The following is an 18,034-nucleotide window of genomic DNA, read 5'->3' on the forward strand; positions in this document are numbered from 1 at the left end:
TCTAGTTCCCTATGAATTAAACAGGAAAAACCAGATGTAAAATATTGTGTGCACTGCATGAAGCTCTATGTGGAATGTATGTGGAAAGTCTAACATCCACAAGTCACAGACTACAGCCAGGTTCGTTAGTGTTTTTTTCCTAAATTACCCATATGAAAGATGACAACATTATTCATGTGAACGAAGAAAAGGATTATTGCTCACAAGCATATAATCTCTACGATATATGTATAATGAGCTAATCCATGTAATTAAACAAGACAGTAGAGACATTAAAATGCCTAATATCATTAATAATTTCACAATATGATTTCCAACCCTAATTAAATATTCAATTAGGAATTTATTCATCTCATCCCTTAACTGTACAGTTTAAAAATACATTTCTATATTCCGCATTTCGTAACTTCAATAAAGAGATTAATCAAGACCATACTTTTAATAGAATAATGGCATTCTTTGTAGTATTGTACAGCCACACAGAGTGCAATATCTGGAGACCAGTGTCTTTTTCAGACCAATAAACACTATCTGGTATCCACGAATAATAGTTATAAACAGGGAAATAGGGATGTTCAATTTCTTCCAGCATATGGAAGCCACAAAGGCAGTGTATGTAATATAAGATACCAAGGTATTATTAATGAATTCTCTAAAAGAGTCTTCAATAAGAAGCTAAGAGGTATTAAACATTTCAAGTTTACATATTTTACAGTAAATGTTTTTCTAGAATAGAAGATAGCTGAATATTCTGTGAATATTTCAATACATGTGTAGGTGTGCAGATGCACATATACACACAAACTCACACACACGTTCTCTACACCCTTGTGGGTATCAGTATACATCGATCCACTTGAAAACTGCAATATGTAATGTAAGACATTTAAAGCTTACCGGTAAATCTGTAGTGGACACGTTGCTTGTGATGGAGTGGGCACTGAATTTGTTGGACTAACCAACATGGCACTATATATGTTGGAGGCAACCACAAGTATACAAAGTAGAATTGGTCCTATGATGGCTCCTTCCAGTCCCAGGTAATACGCTCCGCCAGCTACTGCAAGACCTGTCAGGTAAGGATGACCACCTCTGGAATTACAGCACAAGCAGAATAAAGTTAAAGCAAGAACAACAAACAACAGTACTACTGATTATGAAATGTAGATTAATCACACAGTTTCACTGAGCTTATAAAATGAACTATTTATAGATATCCATATACAGACTAAACTGCTGTTTGAATTACTGCATAAATGTTCTAAGCTGCATCTTGTACTACATTTGCACAACACACCAAACATTATTTTATAGCACATAATGGTAGTACCAGCCATAATAGCTGTTTTCTAGAGAACTGCTGGAAAAACATGGAATAGTTAGGGTTGGAGGTGACTTTTAAAGATCATCTAGTTCCAACCCAGCTCCCATAGGCAGAGACACCTTCCACTAGATCAGGCTACTCTGGGCCCGGCTTTGAACACCTCCAGGGATCTGAAGGAGTTAACAGTAAAAATACTGCCATTCTGAAAATGGAAAGATGATTCCTTATGAAGACTATTCATGCTCTATGGTCAAGAACTGTTAAATTTCAAGACAGCTAGCAATATTTAATATGAGCATTCCTCAGCAGAGACACTAATTTATACATTAGATAGAAATATTTAGTCTTTCAAACAAAAAGTAGGATGCATCATTTATGAATCATAGAATGGCTTGGGTTGGAAGTGACCTTAAAGATCATCTGTTTCCAACCCCTGCCATGAGCAAGGTTGCCACCCACCAGATCAGGCACTGGACCTGGTTGCCCAGGGCCCCATCCAACCTGGCCTTGAACATCTCCAGGGATGGGACACTCAGAGCTTCTCCAGGCAACCTGTTCCAGCATCTCATCAACCTCTGAGTGAAAAAGTTCCCCCTAATATCTAATCTGTATTTCCCCTCTCTTAGTTTAAAACTGTTCCCCCTTGTCCTATCACTATCTGTCTGTGTAAAAAAGTCAGTCTCCCACCTGTTTATAAGCTCCCTTCAATTACTGAAAGGCCACAATGAAGTCTCCCCAGAGCATTCTCTTCTCAGCCTGAACAAGCCCAGCCCTCTCAGCCTTTTTTTCATAGGAGAGGTGCTCCAGCCCTCTGATCATCTTTCGTGGTCCTCCTCTGGACCCTCTTCAATAGCTCCACCTCCTTCCTGTACTGGGGGCCTCAGACCTGGATACAGTCCTCCAGCTGGGGCTTCATGAGGGCAGAGCAGAGGGGAATCACCTCCCTTTCCCTGCTGGCCACCCCTCTTTTGATGCAGCCCAGGATACTGTTGGCCTTCGAGGCTACAAGAGCACACTGTTGGTTCATGTCCAGCTTTTCGTCCATCAGAACTCCCAAGTCCTTCCCCACAGGACTTCTCTCAATGAGTTCTTCTCCAAGTCTGTACACAGATCTGGGATTGCCCTGACTCAAGTGCAACACCTTGCACGTGGCCTTGTTGAACCTCACTGGTTCATTGTGGGCTCACTTCTCAAGCTTGTCCAGGTCCCTTTGGATAGTATCCCTTCTGTCATATCAACTGCACCACTCAGGTATCAAGGAAAGCAAATCAGTCTACCTCGTAGAGTGCCTGTTTTAGGAAAGCATCAGAGCAGACATCTCCAAGACCCAAATGAAGTAGAAGAAATAGAAGGGTGGCAAAGGTATGAAGATCACGTGAACTCTACTCTAGTAAGAGAAACCTGAAATTGCACAGGACTGCTAGCAGATTGAGCTCATTGTATGTTGCCTGCAAACAGCAAAACTTAGGGTATTCATGTTTACGGAATCATATTAGAAAGCCTACAGTTGAAATGTAGCACCCAATTTTTAGAAAGTTGCCCTAAATTCTGAGTGTAATGCAATGGAAATACTAACTGGTCAGTTTAGAACTTCAGCGGTTTCTGCAAGGTTTCTATCACAGCCTTGGTTTCTACCCAGCTCTCACACTGGCAGTCCTAACCTGCATTACAGCTGTGTGCAGAATAAGATCATGAAATCACAGAATCTGAGTTGGGAGAGACCTTTAAAGGCCATCTGGTCCAACTCCCCTGCAATGAACAGGGACACCTACAGCAGATCAGGCTGCTCATAGCGCTGTGCAGCCTGACTTTGCATGTCTCCAGGGACGAGGCATCCACCACCTCTCTGGGCAACCTGCTCCAGTGCTTCACTATCCTTATTGTAAAAAACTTCTTCCTTACATCCAGTCTAAATCTCCCTCATTTTACTTTGAAACCATTTCCTGTTATCCTATTACAACAGATCCTGCTAAAGAGTCTGTCCCCTTCTTTCTTATAGGCCCCCCTTTACATACTGAAAGGTCACTATCAGGTCTTAAAAAGTGACTTATTACATTATACACACCCATTAATCATGTCTTACTTGGATCAAATTTAACATACTGGAAGGGTCAAGCAGATTCCTTTTTGAGAAGACAGACTTGACCTTAACATTTTATACTTCTCCAACAGAAGACACAGAATTAGTTTTGAAACCTTTAAAAACTTAAAATATATATATTTTTTCACACACTTGGAGCAGTTTGTTTTTTTTTCTGTCTAGTTTACCAATTCATACAACATATCACCTGATGAAGTAGGACTGCAATATAAATTTAATACATTTGGAAAACCTTGCATAACTTAATTACAGCAATTTCAAATAGAATTAACCTAATCCACAAGACAGCAGATTTATGTAATGGTAAAATACAATTTGTCTCCACTGTTAGAAAATCTATTCTTGCCACATATATTTTCTAGATGGTGAGCAGAGCCTGCAACCCTACAGTCAAAAAATTTATTTCAATAAGCAGAAGAATTATTGGCTAGTTAAATAGCTATCGGCCTTCAATTTATCCATGATTTGTTGTTGAAAACAAATGTAATTTGATTATACTTCACCTGTTAGCTTTAACTCCTGGAAAATAACTATTGCTACAGTCTATGAAAGATTCTTAACATTGATCTCACCATCATGAGGTTCTCTGTTCAGCTTAACTATATTTGGTGGACAAAAAAAATATTTCTAACACTGAACTTATACACTTTAATGTCCTTATTCCACATTAATTTACTACAATACAAATTAACACAAACGTGTTCCAGCACATAACCATATCTGCAGCATGAATTACAGCCAAAGACTGGTTGAGCATTCACAGTCTGTCATTAAAAGTTCTCAGTTCAATTAGTTTATTACTGGACTTGCTTCTGATGACCAAGACTGAAGCAGTGACTAGAAAGACCATAATTTTTTATCTATATTGTACATGTCTGTGAACATGTCTTGCAGAGAAGAACTCTAACAGTTCATATCTTTGTCAGCCCTGTTAAACTTCACTTTAACATTTTCTCATTTGAATTCCATGAAGGGATTCATGAGGTATTTCAGCAGCATAACGTGTCAGTCGACATTTCAGCACCATTTCTCGTACTCCAGATACAACTGCAGATGTTGACTCTCTGTCTCCATAGTTTGGAGTTAGTTTTTTGTTACTCAGAGCTGAAATCAGGAAACATTTCAAGTCAATTCATGCAGCCAGACACCTAGCAAGATTTTTCCAGAAATCTTCTGTGCTAGTCTCTCACAACAGGAAAGCAAAACTGACTGCTGCCTCACTAGAAGCCTCTCCCTAGTTTCACATTTTCAGCTGTCTCAACGCATTTAAAGATCAACTGATAATCAACAGATTTTTACACAGGGGCATAGTGGCACAACATGAAAGCTGGCTTCAAAACAATTCTCAGAATTTTCTAAGCCCATTCTGAAAAATTATAGGATTTTTTTCAGGTCAATGACTATGTCATAGATTTCCTGTTTGCTCAGCAGTATCGCCTGACATTACGTGATGTGAAGGAAAATGCAAGATGCCACTAGTCAATAATCAGATAAAGAGCATAAGTTTACTTGGAATCACTTGACCAGCCAAAGCAGTTGATTTTGCTGAGAATGAGCTCAAGACATTTGAAACGACAAATTTAACATAAAAGAGGCCTGCGAAAGTAATGGCTCTTAAGCCAGCCTTACTATGAGGTGGACACTACACGTCCTTCTGTGCTTTAAGACACTGTTCTGCACACTTCAGAGAAGCAAGTTTAAAGGCATCAATCACTGTTAAGCATTTTTACAATATATAAACTTTTAAAAAGTTTTTAATATACTTACCCTGATATATCTGAATAAATTGCTGTATCTACAAAATACGTTGGCAACAGGTGAAAAACCAAGAGCAAAATGGCTTTGCATCCCTCTCCTTGCACAAGCCACAAGTCTAAGACTGCAGGGATGGCTGCCCAGTATGTCCCCAGAAATGGAACCGCTCCAAGGATTGCTGCTAATGCTAAAGCACACAGAATCGGGGGTGAGAAAAAGACCAGAGAAACATACTGCACAAAAATTCTGACAATTCTGCCACACCGTTAGTCTCACTTCTATCAGCGGTTGTAAATAAGGTACTGAAAAGATAGCACATAAGGCTCTTGTTTTATAACTGTGATTAAGGAAAAAGAGAACTACATTCAAGAAAATGGAACTATTCCCCGTACAGAAAAGCCTTACCAGCTGTCAGTCACCGAGTTACTTCCAATTAAGAAAAAAATAAAGTTATACCAATCATTCACATTTCAAGCGTTTATGTAACCACAAAACTAGCAAATGGGCACAAGAAAGTATACAAACAGAAGTTGTCAGTGAAGCACTGTAAATTACGAGATCTCATGTAGACAACCATTACAGTGTAGGTTGTATTGTGACAAACCAAGCAAGTGCAAAACCCCTGACTTCATGTATTTATGTCCGTACATTTTGGTGCATGCATACAAGTCTCTACTCAGGCATACTGCCTTCTGCTTATACAAATGCCTCTTGTAATCCTAAATAATGTAATATTGCTGTAATTCTTATTTAATCCAATATGAATGAGTATAGTAAAAAGTTTAATTTTTTATTCCTTTTTAGCCTCATTAGCCAGAATACAAAGCAAGATTTTGCAAGTTGCCAAAACAAAAGTAACGATTATGTATGTCTAACAACAACAAGTATCTCTAGGGTAGCTGGAATCTGTGATACAGCTATTTGCTGCATTTGCTGTTTTGTTTTCTGTTGCTTTGTAGGTCCCCTTTTTGTGGCCTTAGACACAAAGATGGAAGTGGTTTGTTGTTTTGAGAGTTTTTTTTTAGGGGAATAGAGGGAAAAGAGGAACAGAGAGATTTTTCAGTGAAAACTGTGCAGCCATTTCCATAGCTAAAATTTGATGCGTAACAGAAAACCAGAGGCTGGTAATGCTGTCAGGAAACAGCACTGAGAATAGAAAGCATGCCTAGAAAGCATGCCTCTATTGAGCATTTCCATGATACCATGACTTCCTGCGTTTAGGCAACCTGAAAAAATAGCACATGTAAATTATGGAAAGATTTGGACTAAACAAAAAGGAAAAAAATTACAACCAGCCAAAGAAATGCAAGCAAAATATTTGGCTGAGGATATACTGTGAAGACAGAAAAAAGTATGGCTAAGAGGTAAGACAGCAACCAGTGACTGATTAATTTCATCTACGGTAGTTTAAATTAAACTTGGAGGAATCAATTAATGGTAAGAAGCTCTATAGAATCCCTACGTATCACACAGAAGTATTAAACTTGTCACAGTGTTTTCTACATCTGGTTTGAATAATAAACAGGAAATAAAAATGAAGTTACATATTGAATGGAGAATAAAGCAAAAAATTCTAAATAGCTACTCACTAAGTTCCTATCATATACTGAGTCCACTGACTCCGACTGTCATGATTAAAAAAAGCAAAAAATACTCCAATTCTGATAGTTGACAATTTCTGATGTAACGTTCTCTAAAAATAACTTCAAGACTAATCCTATCAGCAACATTTAATCCTACTGCCCTTGTACAATAAAATTATATAATGCTATATATAAACAGATTATAATTGTTCAAATTCTTACCAGATGGTATGAAGACTATGTTAATCCCAAATATAGTGTGAGTCAGCCAAGTGTAGAGTCCATAGAACCCAGCCATTTTGAGGGAAGCATCAAATACACCTCTAAAACAATCACAGAAACTCTGTTAAATTTTATTGACAGTAAGACTCCAGGAACGATGAAGATATCTTTACATGTAACTTTAACTATAAGGTGCTTTGATAAACTGCAAAGCTGTTAGTGCCATAAATCACACAACTCGAAACGCGTACCTTAGGTTTGTCCTATGAAAAGGACAAACGTTCATCATATTTATCACTTATGTCATCTACAGGAGAAAACAAACAAAAAAGCAACGCACCAGATAGACTGTTTTTTACTATACAGTGGGTTCCTGGGATAAATTCCTTGAAAGAAGATGCTCAGGAATCAGAGCACATTCTCCAGAAAAAGTAATCTTTTATCTATGAGAAACAGTACCGTTCTATTTATGAACTACTTTTTCTTTGTCCTTTTCCATTTCTACCTCTCCATTCATTTTCTTTATCTTATATTTCTATACCTGCTCACTCTCAATGGATTAAAACGAAGGGCTCGCTTTCCTACACACTTACACAGTTTGCTACATGAAAATAACTGAGCACTTTGGATTTATTACTGGTCTTGAGCCTCAGTATCTTTACATTCCTAGCTTTTAGGTCGCTTATTAGGGCACTCTACCGAAAAGCAAATAAAAAGTCTTGTAATGTAATTAACTCCTGGTGAACTTATACCCAACTTGCTGGCCACAAAATGATATATTCCTTTGTTAACTGTCAGCACAGCTTCATGAGACAGCAAACAGGCAGCTCGGTGCTGTGTCATTTTTACAGCACTAGCACATTCACATAAGTGAAATATCCTGTAACTGAAAACTCAGTATATCTCACCACTGTATTACACTCATTTTTCACTCTTATTGAGAATGACACTGCCCTTCTTGAAACCACTACTCCAGCCTCGATCTAAGTAAAGTACCTCTGTCATCAGTAAGTTCCTTTCCTCAAAGAAATCATAAAGGCTACATCATTGCAATAAAAATTGTTGATAAAACCTAGAAGAAGAACCTTATCTGCTATCCAACCACCAAGTAGAATCATCTCTTTTAGCCATCAGCAAGAATTCCAAGACTCCCAGCTTTGGCATCTTTGGGCTCTATTCTCATAATTAGCCCCAGGAACAGTGCATGTTTTTTTGCAATTCTTTCTCACCTAAAGGCATGCATGGACTCCCAAATGACAGCTGAATCAAATTACCTTGTTTAAAATTCATCCACTGGAATTAAGGGGTGCATAATAAGCCTTAAAAATCCACACGGTGTTAAAATGCGAGACTCTCTTGATAGACTAACTAGAAACAGCTGTTGGCAGCCATTTTCCCAGCAAAAAAAATAGAGGGAAAAGTACAGAAAAAGAAAGCCTTAAGCAATGACTTGAAATAACAGACCCAGCCTTCAACAAACAAATATTATGAAGTACTTAAGATGGAGAGAAGGAGTGTTTAAGTGTATGCGGGGCCTCAGCAAAGATAGCCAGAATACCTCACAGTTTGAAAAAGCTTCAATAATATTACAATGGGAAATTACAGACCTATACATATATATAATCTGCATATTTTGACTAGTGAAATATGTCTTCACATTTCAGTCATACAAGAAATGAGCTTCTGGTGTAGTAAGAACTGTCAAGGAGCAGAGAAGATCCCGAAACCCAAAACCACAGCAAGAATGTTCAGTGTGAGTCTGCACTAAAAACTCAAGATGTATTCATACTTCAGCTGCTCAAAAGACGATTTTTTTTCGTGTTTTCTGCAACATCTATACTCCTTCAGAGGATATCAGAGAAATGTAATGTTTTTTAACAAGAACCTGTTCACTGAAACAGATTCTTTCAACTGACATACAGAAGTAGAAAAAACAACCTACCAACATTTTAGTTAAGGATACTTTCTAGAAAAAAAAGTTGGCTAAATACTAGTTTAATCCATGCCTGCAATTACCTGAGGCTGGATTTTAAGAGCTCAGAAGATGAACAGTTACAATGGAATTCCTGGCAATGGAAGCCTCAAGGTATGGTGGGATGACACACGAGCTGTGCTGCAGTGATCACCAGGCTGCAGCAAAAACACTTCCCTGGCTGCAGTAAGGATACATTTGTTCCCTTACGCTTTTGTCAAGCCAACCTCCACAGCCCTATTGGTCTCTTCAATCTTAGGTCTGCCCCATAGAAACACTTGCGCTCTACAAAGAAGGTTGGTTTCTCTCAATCACTGAAACCCTTCATTGGTGATGCAAAAGCGTTCTAACACGGTTTGTCACATTCTTCCAAAAGCAAATCAAGCAACCAAAAAGAAAAAAGACAAAACAAAACAAAACAAAACAAAACAACAACAACAACAACAAACCCAGAACAATTTGGGATTGTCAGAATACTAAATCTAAATATTTAATAGCACTGATGAGAACTCAGATTTCAGCACGCTGTAATGAAATCCTCAAGTAAATTATTTTCCTTTCAAACAGGAGCTGTGGCAGAAATACATTTCTGTTGCCAACAGTGTTTTAAGGCTGCCCTTAAAGTATCTCCATATTTTGCCTGAAAAGACATTCCCTGAAAGGTAGAAGAAACAAGGTCTTAACCTCTATGAGCATACCTCTAAAACATATTTCAGCATACAGGAGGCAATGCGAAGGCCTGGCAGGTATCTTAAGTACCTTGAAACAAGCAGTCACTTTAGGTTTACCACCAGGGACTACAAAAGAAGGGTGGACAGTCTTATTATTGTACCTACAAATAAATAAATAAACAGGAAAATGATCCCAAGGGCCAAAAATAATGGCTGTGAATTTAACCACATCAAGGAACAGATGCAGAACTATTCAAAACTAATCCAAGAGTAAAACTAATTCTGCCATTCCATCTAGGCAGTTTTCTGAACTTTTCAGTTCAGACAAGCTTCATTTTTATCTTCAGATGAATTTTATTCAAGTCTAAATTCAAGTTCAGACACGTCTTCTGCTGATGTAATCATGCAGCTTGTAGGGAAATTTTACAGTGTAAATCCACAACTTATAGATGCAGTAGAAGAATAACTGAAAAGTTAATTGTAGACAACAGCCACGTCTGAGACTGATGTCATTCTGCAACCTGACGAAATGCATTAGTCACTGAAGTTTGTAGATAATGCTACAAAGTTGGGAAGAGTTGTGGTAATTTACGGGCACAGATCACAAATCAAAGAGGACCTAAGAAGGTCACCTTAAAAAAAAATGCAGTACAAACAATGCAAAAAAATAGTATATTTCAACAGTAAAAAAAAAAAAAAAAAGTGTGCAACTAGAATAAATGGAATCGCCAACATCTCCGTGGAAAGAGCTAATGGTTGCAATGGATTATAAGCAAGTCAATATTACATTAATGCAAAAAAAGGAAACATCGTATGATTTGCACATACACTAGTAGCATCTATGAGACACATCTCCAGTACCAACTTTACTGAGCAATGCCCAGGCATCAGCTGTGAGACTGTTGTCCAGACTGATTTACTAAAGCTTCAAGAAAAATGTGTGGGTGCAGTTCACAGTAGAAAGCGCTAAGAATGATAGGCAGTGCAGAACAGGTGATCTCTGAGCAAAGACACCACCAGAAACAAGATACCAAAGATGGCTACAAAGATGAAGTGAATGCTTCTTCTTCCTCACCATGGGTTGGACAAGAAGGAGAACTGAACTAGAAGGGTTTAGGTCAGATGTTGGTTTAAAAGTTCTTCCCATGTAGGTCAGGGCTGTCCACCACTGAGCTTTTAAGACCAGGTTATAGAAGTAGGGTGCCAGCTGCTGGGACTGAGGCACAAATCCACACATCCCATGTAACATGTCACAGCAGGTCTTCAATGCATGCTATAGCCAGCAAGAAGCACATACCTCTAAATGGCTGCATAATAGTATGGCATCTCTTGGGCTCCTTGCACCTAACATCAAACTAATAAGCTAAAAGGAGAAGGCATCACACAGTGCAGAAGACCTGTGAGGTGCCAGTGGTGAAGTGCAAAGTGAGAGGAGACTGCATTTGATTTCATTCTCCTCTTCTTCCATTTCTTTATGCCTCCGTCCTCCCTCAATTACAGAAAAAGAGAGTGGATCCTACCTTGTGGCTCAAGTGAACTCCAACGTCTCTTCAAGACTCATGTTTTTTACTTCTATCAGAAACACTAGGAATTATATTTTGAAAGCTCTAGAAATTCATACTGATTTGACCTCATGGTTATGGCAGCTTAAAACACTGACCACAACATTTACGAACAGCATACTTTGCTATTCTGCATCTGGGATACCTGTGGCATGCGTGTGCAAAGTGCTGAATGAATTTATTACCATCTGTACAAAGCCTAACTTCCTGATGAAACTATGACAGTAAATAAATTTTGGTTCTTAATACCTTCTGGGCGTACACACAGATTCATTTCATACGTAAGGATAATTCTGTGTTTCAGAAAACAGAAAATGCAATTACAGTTCAGATCTCACATAGGGACTGTATTTGGATTAGCCACTTCAGCCGCAAGAGTTGTCATCTGCAAACATGTGATTTATAAGCACTTCAGGCAATCTGGTGCAAGGCACACTTACGTGTATGTTCTACTGAGTTTTGAAAAGTAGGTAAAATTGGAAAAAAAAAAATATCAGAGGAACGTGAGTCACGCCTCACATCATTGAGATTATAAATGAAGTAACTTCTCTCAAGTTGTCAAATGTTTCAGCGTAATTGGCCTAAATTTTTCAGTTATTTCTACTTCACAGAAGAACTAAGCAATTGCTTTTGAATTTCACAAGGAAAAGTAAGACCTTTTCATTATATGGGCTTGGGAGGATAAGTGTACAAGTTTTCAGATAATTTTGTTTGTTCATTGCTACTGATTTATTGTAAAAAGCGTACAGCTCTCCCTTTGCTTCTATTACAATTTACATTAAACATATGCTGGCCACCTAAAATACACAGGTGAATTCAGCTGCACTTCATAGAGCCTATAGGTAAGGTCTGTTCACCATTAGCCACATGTGAACTGGCTCCCATATGAAGATCTCCAAAAATTTCAAACTTCTGCTGCAACATTCCCAGTTTAAAGGAAACAAGCAGAAGAGTGAAGGCCCCTGGGATGCAGAGCATGCCTCGAGCTTCGACTCAGAGCATTTGCATTTTTGACCTCTGAATTCCCTTAATTTTCTCCATCCTCCCAGAGCATCTGAGGAAAGAAGAACACATGGGCTGGAATGATGAAATTCAGAGTTTCTAAAAAGGTCAGAGAGAGAATTTGGCAACATCAGAAGGGAGCTATACTGGTTACTATTGTAAGGGGCTAAAAGTTAGACAAAAGACACAATTTGTCTTAGAAACATGTTTGCAAGACTTAGCGTTCCTGTAAATACCTTACAAAACACCTTGCAAGCCATAAAATGGTTTACAGTGGTAATACCGCAAGTCAAGAATATTATTAGAAAAAGTCCATTTAATTCCTGAGTGCCAGGACTGAAAAAAGTCCTTTCACAAAATACTCTTTCTTAAGCCCATTTTTGTATCTCTTTAAGGGTTCTGTTCTCTTTGGGAGAAAAAAAAGACCCTCGTTATTTTTCAGATTCAAATTACACATGAAAACAAGTGGCAAGATACAGCCCAGCTGTGAATAAAGCCAAAATGGCAGTAAGTGGTTTTTTGACAGAGTTTCATCTCTGGAGTAATATAAATGTGCAAATGATTTTCAGAGATGACTCTATGAAATTATTTTAACAATTCTGCTGTTGAAATAAATTTCTCTGTAGGAATGATGTAACATAAAAAAAGAAAGGGACTCACTGTAACATACAGCAATCTCAATTGTCAGATAAAGCGATACAGTCTTGAACAAAGCACAGGTCCTTCAGCTTAGGTCCTGGGCTGCTGATGGGAAGCATCAAGCAGATTCCTTGTTTCGCCTTGCTTGAGCATGAAGCTTTTGCTTCACCCTGAAAATTGTCTTTATCTTGACCCACTAATTCTCACACATTCACCTTTCCTACTCTCTCCCCACCCCCAGGAAGGGGGTGAGCAAGCAGCTGTGTGCTACTGAGCCACCAGCTGGGGTTAAACTGCAGCAGTGCTGGTGGCACTGACGGCTGACTTCTGCCTGTACTTCCTCGCATCCCCCTTTAATTCCATCTTCCAGCTTTCTGCACAGCGTATCATACATTCTTAGCAATCTGCTATTGCTCATGTTGTACACTTCTGTCACAGCATCTTCTGCAGTCACTTTAATTTCTGACAGACTCTGCTGCGCTCCCACCTAAGACTAGTTTTACAAGGTGACACCCTCCCCTTATCTGCACAGCAAAGAACAATATAGCATCATTCAACCTCCTCCCTACAAAAGCCCACAGAAATCTTGTTATCACTGTGTACTCCTTGTCTACACTTCACCAACCCTTGGCCTCTCTGAGCACTTCCAAGTCTCAATGCATGCAAAAAATGGAATTTTGTTTCAGTGGCATTTGGCGGATCTTCGAGCAAATTAATCAAACTCTCTTCTATCCTCCACCATCTTTTTGGCTCATTTGGAGAAGAGGAGGCTCAGGGGAGAGCTCATCACTCTCTGCCACTGCCTGAAAGGAGGTTGTGGAGAGGTAGGGGTCGGTCTCTTCTCCCAGGTAACCGTGACAGGACAAGAGGTAATGGCCTTGAGTTGCACCAGGAGAGGTTCAGGATCAATTTCTCCTCAGAAAGAGCAGTGAGGCATTGGAACAGGCTGCCCGGGAAGGGGGTGGAGTCATCGTCCCTGAAGGTGTTCAGGAACTGTGTGGATGTGGCACTGATGGGTTGGTGTCTGGACGAGAGGAACTTAAGGGGTCTTTTCCAACCTTAATGATTCTGTCTGCCAGAGTTTTCCTCATTTAGCTAAACCTTCAGTTTTTTCCCCAAGTACTTTCTAATTTCCAGTGACCTTTGTTAATTTGGTGCTTACCTGCACAGGCTTCTTTTAACCTTACTCAAGCCTTAGCAGTTAGCTCTGCACATTGATTACTCACCGGCTCTGCACACTGATTACTCACCCCACAACTTGAAAGAATTTAATCATTTTAGACACCTCTTTTAGTAGCTTCAAAAGTTTAATGCGTGAGAGAAATGGCCACCTGGACTCAGTATAAAAAGATCAAGAGCAGCTCCAGTCTTATATTAAGATACTTCTTTCCTACTTCTGCTCTGATTATTTCTATTATAAATTCCTGAATCACAAGCATCAAAGGAGTATTTTGATTGCTTATGTAGAGAATAAATAATAGATTAACCCAGTAATTCAACCTAAAACAACAATAAAGCAGAAAGCTAAAAGTTATGATATTAAATCTTAAAAATGACAGGAAATCCTGGGGTTTTACACCAGTCAATGTTTTCTTCTTGGATTACAATAAATTCCTAAGTTAAATAGCAGAAATCTGTCCTAGGTTACAATAATACATACTGCAGCCTTAAATACAAAGATAAGGAACTATTAAATATGCAAGCATGGAAACTTGCAATATGTTATACTAAAAAACTAATTATCATATTATCACTTCACTCCTAGAAATGCCTAATAAAAGGTACAACATGCAAATATTATGTTTTTTGTTTTTGATTTTAAATTTCTGGTGTGGTAGAAAAAAGCAGTGTGCATGCATAATTGCATAGTTAAAATATGATTACTTAGTACGAGAGAAAATTAAAGGTAATATTTAAGACGCTATGCAGTTATATTGTTCTTAAGGGTTGCGTGCAAATGCGCATGAGTTTAAACATGCACGCACACACAATAACTGATTCCCGCTCTGTGCTTACAAATATCTTCAGACTTAAATAGACTGGACAGTCACAGAACCACGAACTACAAAAATACATTAAAATAAATATGTTTGGAGCATTCAGAATACACCATCTGGAAAATGGAAGAAGCAAATGTCAGAATGATGACACTGCCCAATACAAAGAAGGAAGCTCTTCAATGGCTAGTCAGTATGTTTGGAAATACACTACTCATAGTGTAGTGTATGTACACATAGTGGGATGTGTTTGGCCCAAATTATGGGTGTAAAATAATTTTTTCACAGTTTCAGATGTGTTCTGGAAATAAAACAAGTAACAGTTAAGCAGGAGCAAATTGATTCCTTTATTTTCTTCCTCTGTATTTTTCCTTGAATACTTATTTAAAATCACGTGTATGTAAAATAATAAACAGCTGCGCTTAATTAGAACAAGTATTTGGAATATATAAAAAGGAAATACAAGAAAAGACATGTAATTTATTTTTATTTGTTGCTTATAAGACAATATTTAAGAATATTCAAAATTGTGGTACGAGCGAGTCAAAACTCTCAGCAGATAAAAACTGCTATCTATCCCACTGGGATAATCAGATTACAATTACTGTCAGTTTGGTTCTACAAACATACAGAAACAGAACGGCATCTCTTCTGCATTTACAGATCATACTCTTTTTTTTTCCAGTAACTCAAATGAAGGTTTCCTTTCCTCCATTAATTTTTTAAAAATCTGTTATTCCCAGTTTTAGACTAGCAAATTATTTCACTAAAGCAGAATCATTTTTAGATCTATTCTCATCTCTTGACATACACGGTAAGTAGAGCTTATTTCAATAAGATCCTTTTAATGACAAAACAGATTTTTGCAAGAAGATACTCCTGTTACTAAGGAACACATAATGCATGCAGAAATTCAGTCAAAACATAACCAGTTAACAGTTGGCTTTGAAAAATTACTCTGAAAGACATTATTAATGTTGCAGTAAAATAAACACATTTTTAGCTTTTCTAAGCATTAGCACAACATGCTGGAAGATTATTGTTTTCTGTGGGAATTGTATCACCATTTCATTTTCTTCATCATTACTGCCTGGATGCCACAATAAATAAGCCAGGTACTTTTAAACAGCTAAAATGTTTGGGTTTTTTTTCCCCCTCACTTCTGATCACTCTAGATGTTAAGAAACAGAAGCTTAAAAATTATTAAGATCCCATTTCAGCCATCCAGGTACTACAGGTTCTCTTCATACCAAATCTCTCTTTGGCTTTTTGGCAAATTTCAATTAAGAATGTGATTACTTTTGGACTGAAATACTTCCTTTTTAGAAATGCCTGAGATTTCAAGAAAATTAATACAGTCAATGAAAAATCTGATCAAATTTGAAGCGTGTCTTCATGACAAATGAAGAAAATGAAGCAAATAATGATAACCGTTCTCAAATTGAAAACAAACAATGCTCATCTTCCTAGGAGTACAAACCAAACTTCTACTAACAAGAGTTTCAAGACATCACTCAGAATACTGATCTGGGCTTTAGATCGTTTTACGATGCAATTTAGGCCCCACCAAAATTGAAAGCTGCAGTAACTTTAAGCCACAGCCATACCCGTGTGCATGCACTCATGTGAAAGTATCGCACACACTAAATTGCACTGAGGCCGTGACAACATGCAACTTAGTAATGTGCAATATCTCCACCAGAGCAAGCAGAATGGGAGCTTCAGGGAAGAAGGGTATGGTGCATTCAGGAAGAGAACGACATGCTGCTCAGGGAAAGGAAAATGGTTCAGGCAAAGGTGTGCATGCTGCTACTTAGGAGACCTGTGAGCTGGAGAACTACTACTTCATCCGTTCAGAAAAAAAAAAAAATATCCAGACAGAAGCACCATCTCCTTCTTTCAGGGTTGAAATCTGAAGGACTTAATTTTCCTGCTTACACAGGGAGGTGGGTGACTTATAAACCAACTTAATTTTACAGAAGCTTTTTGAGGAAAGTAAATCTCACTATCTGTTATGTGCAGGTAATTTCCTCTAAACCTCAACACAATTCACTGTCAAATACTGAAAACAAAAATACCTAAATCCAATCAACTCATCTTATTGGTTCTCACATTTCTAAAGTAAATCATTTTTCTAACTCTGTTTGAAAGCGCTGCCAAAAGAAAGAGTGCGCAGCAGCCCAGAGAAGGCCCAGCCCTTCCCTCCCCTCCCCTCTCCCTCAGGGCTCAGGACACAAGGCATGGCACCTTCATGCTCCAAGGAGATGGGTAGGAGTTGGGGACAGCAAAAAAGGGCTCAGCAGCACTTGAACATCAGCAATGCCTTTACAGACTGCTGAAGGCCTTGCACAGGCCAGCTGTGCCTCTCTTTCCTACCTGCAGGTCATCTGGGTGCTTCATCCTCTCTTAGCTTCTGTCAAATATGGGGAGCTGCACCACTTGCAAGGAGCTGGGTCAATGGCAGCAAGGGTAGTGGCAGATCTCTGACACTCCAGAAACACCGCTGCTACCATCTTGTGGTACACAGACCCCAAACATGGGATGAGAAGGGGGATGGAGGACAGGGCACAGGAGGAGAGGTGCAGGGCTGTCCCTATGCCCTATAGGCAGCCTTTGTCTGTGGCAAGCCAAATGGCATAGAGGAGCCATTCTGGGAAAAGGGCCTTCAGCCCCTTCAAGCATCTTACTCCTCACACAAAGGGCATCTTTCAGGCCACTCAACACCACTCCCACCATCACAGGGGTCATCACAGAGTCTTCCTAATGTCACAGTAGTCACCACTATCCCACACTTTGTTCCAGGCCCTATAAAAACCCTGTGTTTGTCCCACCACTCACTGAGCTTCCAGGCCTCTGGCAATAGCCAGTGATGCCTGGAATGAAAAGGACATGGGGCAGCGACTCCCCACTCTTATGTGGGAACAAAGAGAAGTGGTTCCTGGAACCAAAGAGATGGAGGAGGCCCATAAGCAGCCTTCAAGAAATGGCCAGTGCTGTGACCACTGCTGTGGAGCCAATGGAGGTGTATCTACCTCCAGATGAAGAACCAATGGAGGTGGATTGAGCTCCAGATAGAAAAAAAAAGAAAAAGCAATAGAGCTGAATCCACCTCTAAAACAGCTGACCTGACACAATACACAGCATGCCATGGCTCTCTTTGGTGTGCTCACAGCAGCATCATTAAAATGTTCAGGTGCCCACCACTA

The 18,034-nt window shown here is 39.0% G+C and overlaps 1 protein-coding gene and 1 long non-coding RNA gene across 3 annotated transcripts in view; both read right to left on the reverse strand.

Moving 5' to 3' along the window:
- The window catches only part of TMEM245 (transmembrane protein 245), an 82,111-nt gene that overhangs the window by 6,383 nt on the left and 57,694 nt on the right, over nt 1-18,034 (reverse strand). Inside the window, exons 14-16 of one of the 2 annotated variants that reach the window (XM_021388758.1) lie at nt 6,986-7,086; nt 5,193-5,367; nt 898-1,092 (exon numbers count right to left, since the gene is read on the reverse strand). In XM_021388758.1, the coding sequence (XP_021244433.1) occupies nt 898-1,092; nt 5,193-5,367; nt 6,986-7,086 (471 nt within the window). Of the gene's footprint in view, nt 1-897; nt 1,093-5,192; nt 5,368-6,985; nt 7,087-18,034 lie in introns of those variants that run through there. The other variant, XR_002435868.1, reaches the window with a different exon arrangement.
- The window catches only part of LOC110394771, a 3,707-nt gene continuing 971 nt past the window's right edge, over nt 15,299-18,034 (reverse strand). Inside the window, exon 2 of the long non-coding RNA XR_002435871.1 lies at nt 15,299-17,953. This is a non-coding gene — a long non-coding RNA (uncharacterized LOC110394771). The remainder of the gene's footprint in view (nt 17,954-18,034) is intronic.

The sequence above is a fragment of the Numida meleagris genome, chromosome 2, assembly GCF_002078875.1.
Source record: "Numida meleagris isolate 19003 breed g44 Domestic line chromosome 2, NumMel1.0, whole genome shotgun sequence".
Taxonomy (NCBI): domain Eukaryota; kingdom Metazoa; phylum Chordata; class Aves; order Galliformes; family Numididae; genus Numida; species Numida meleagris.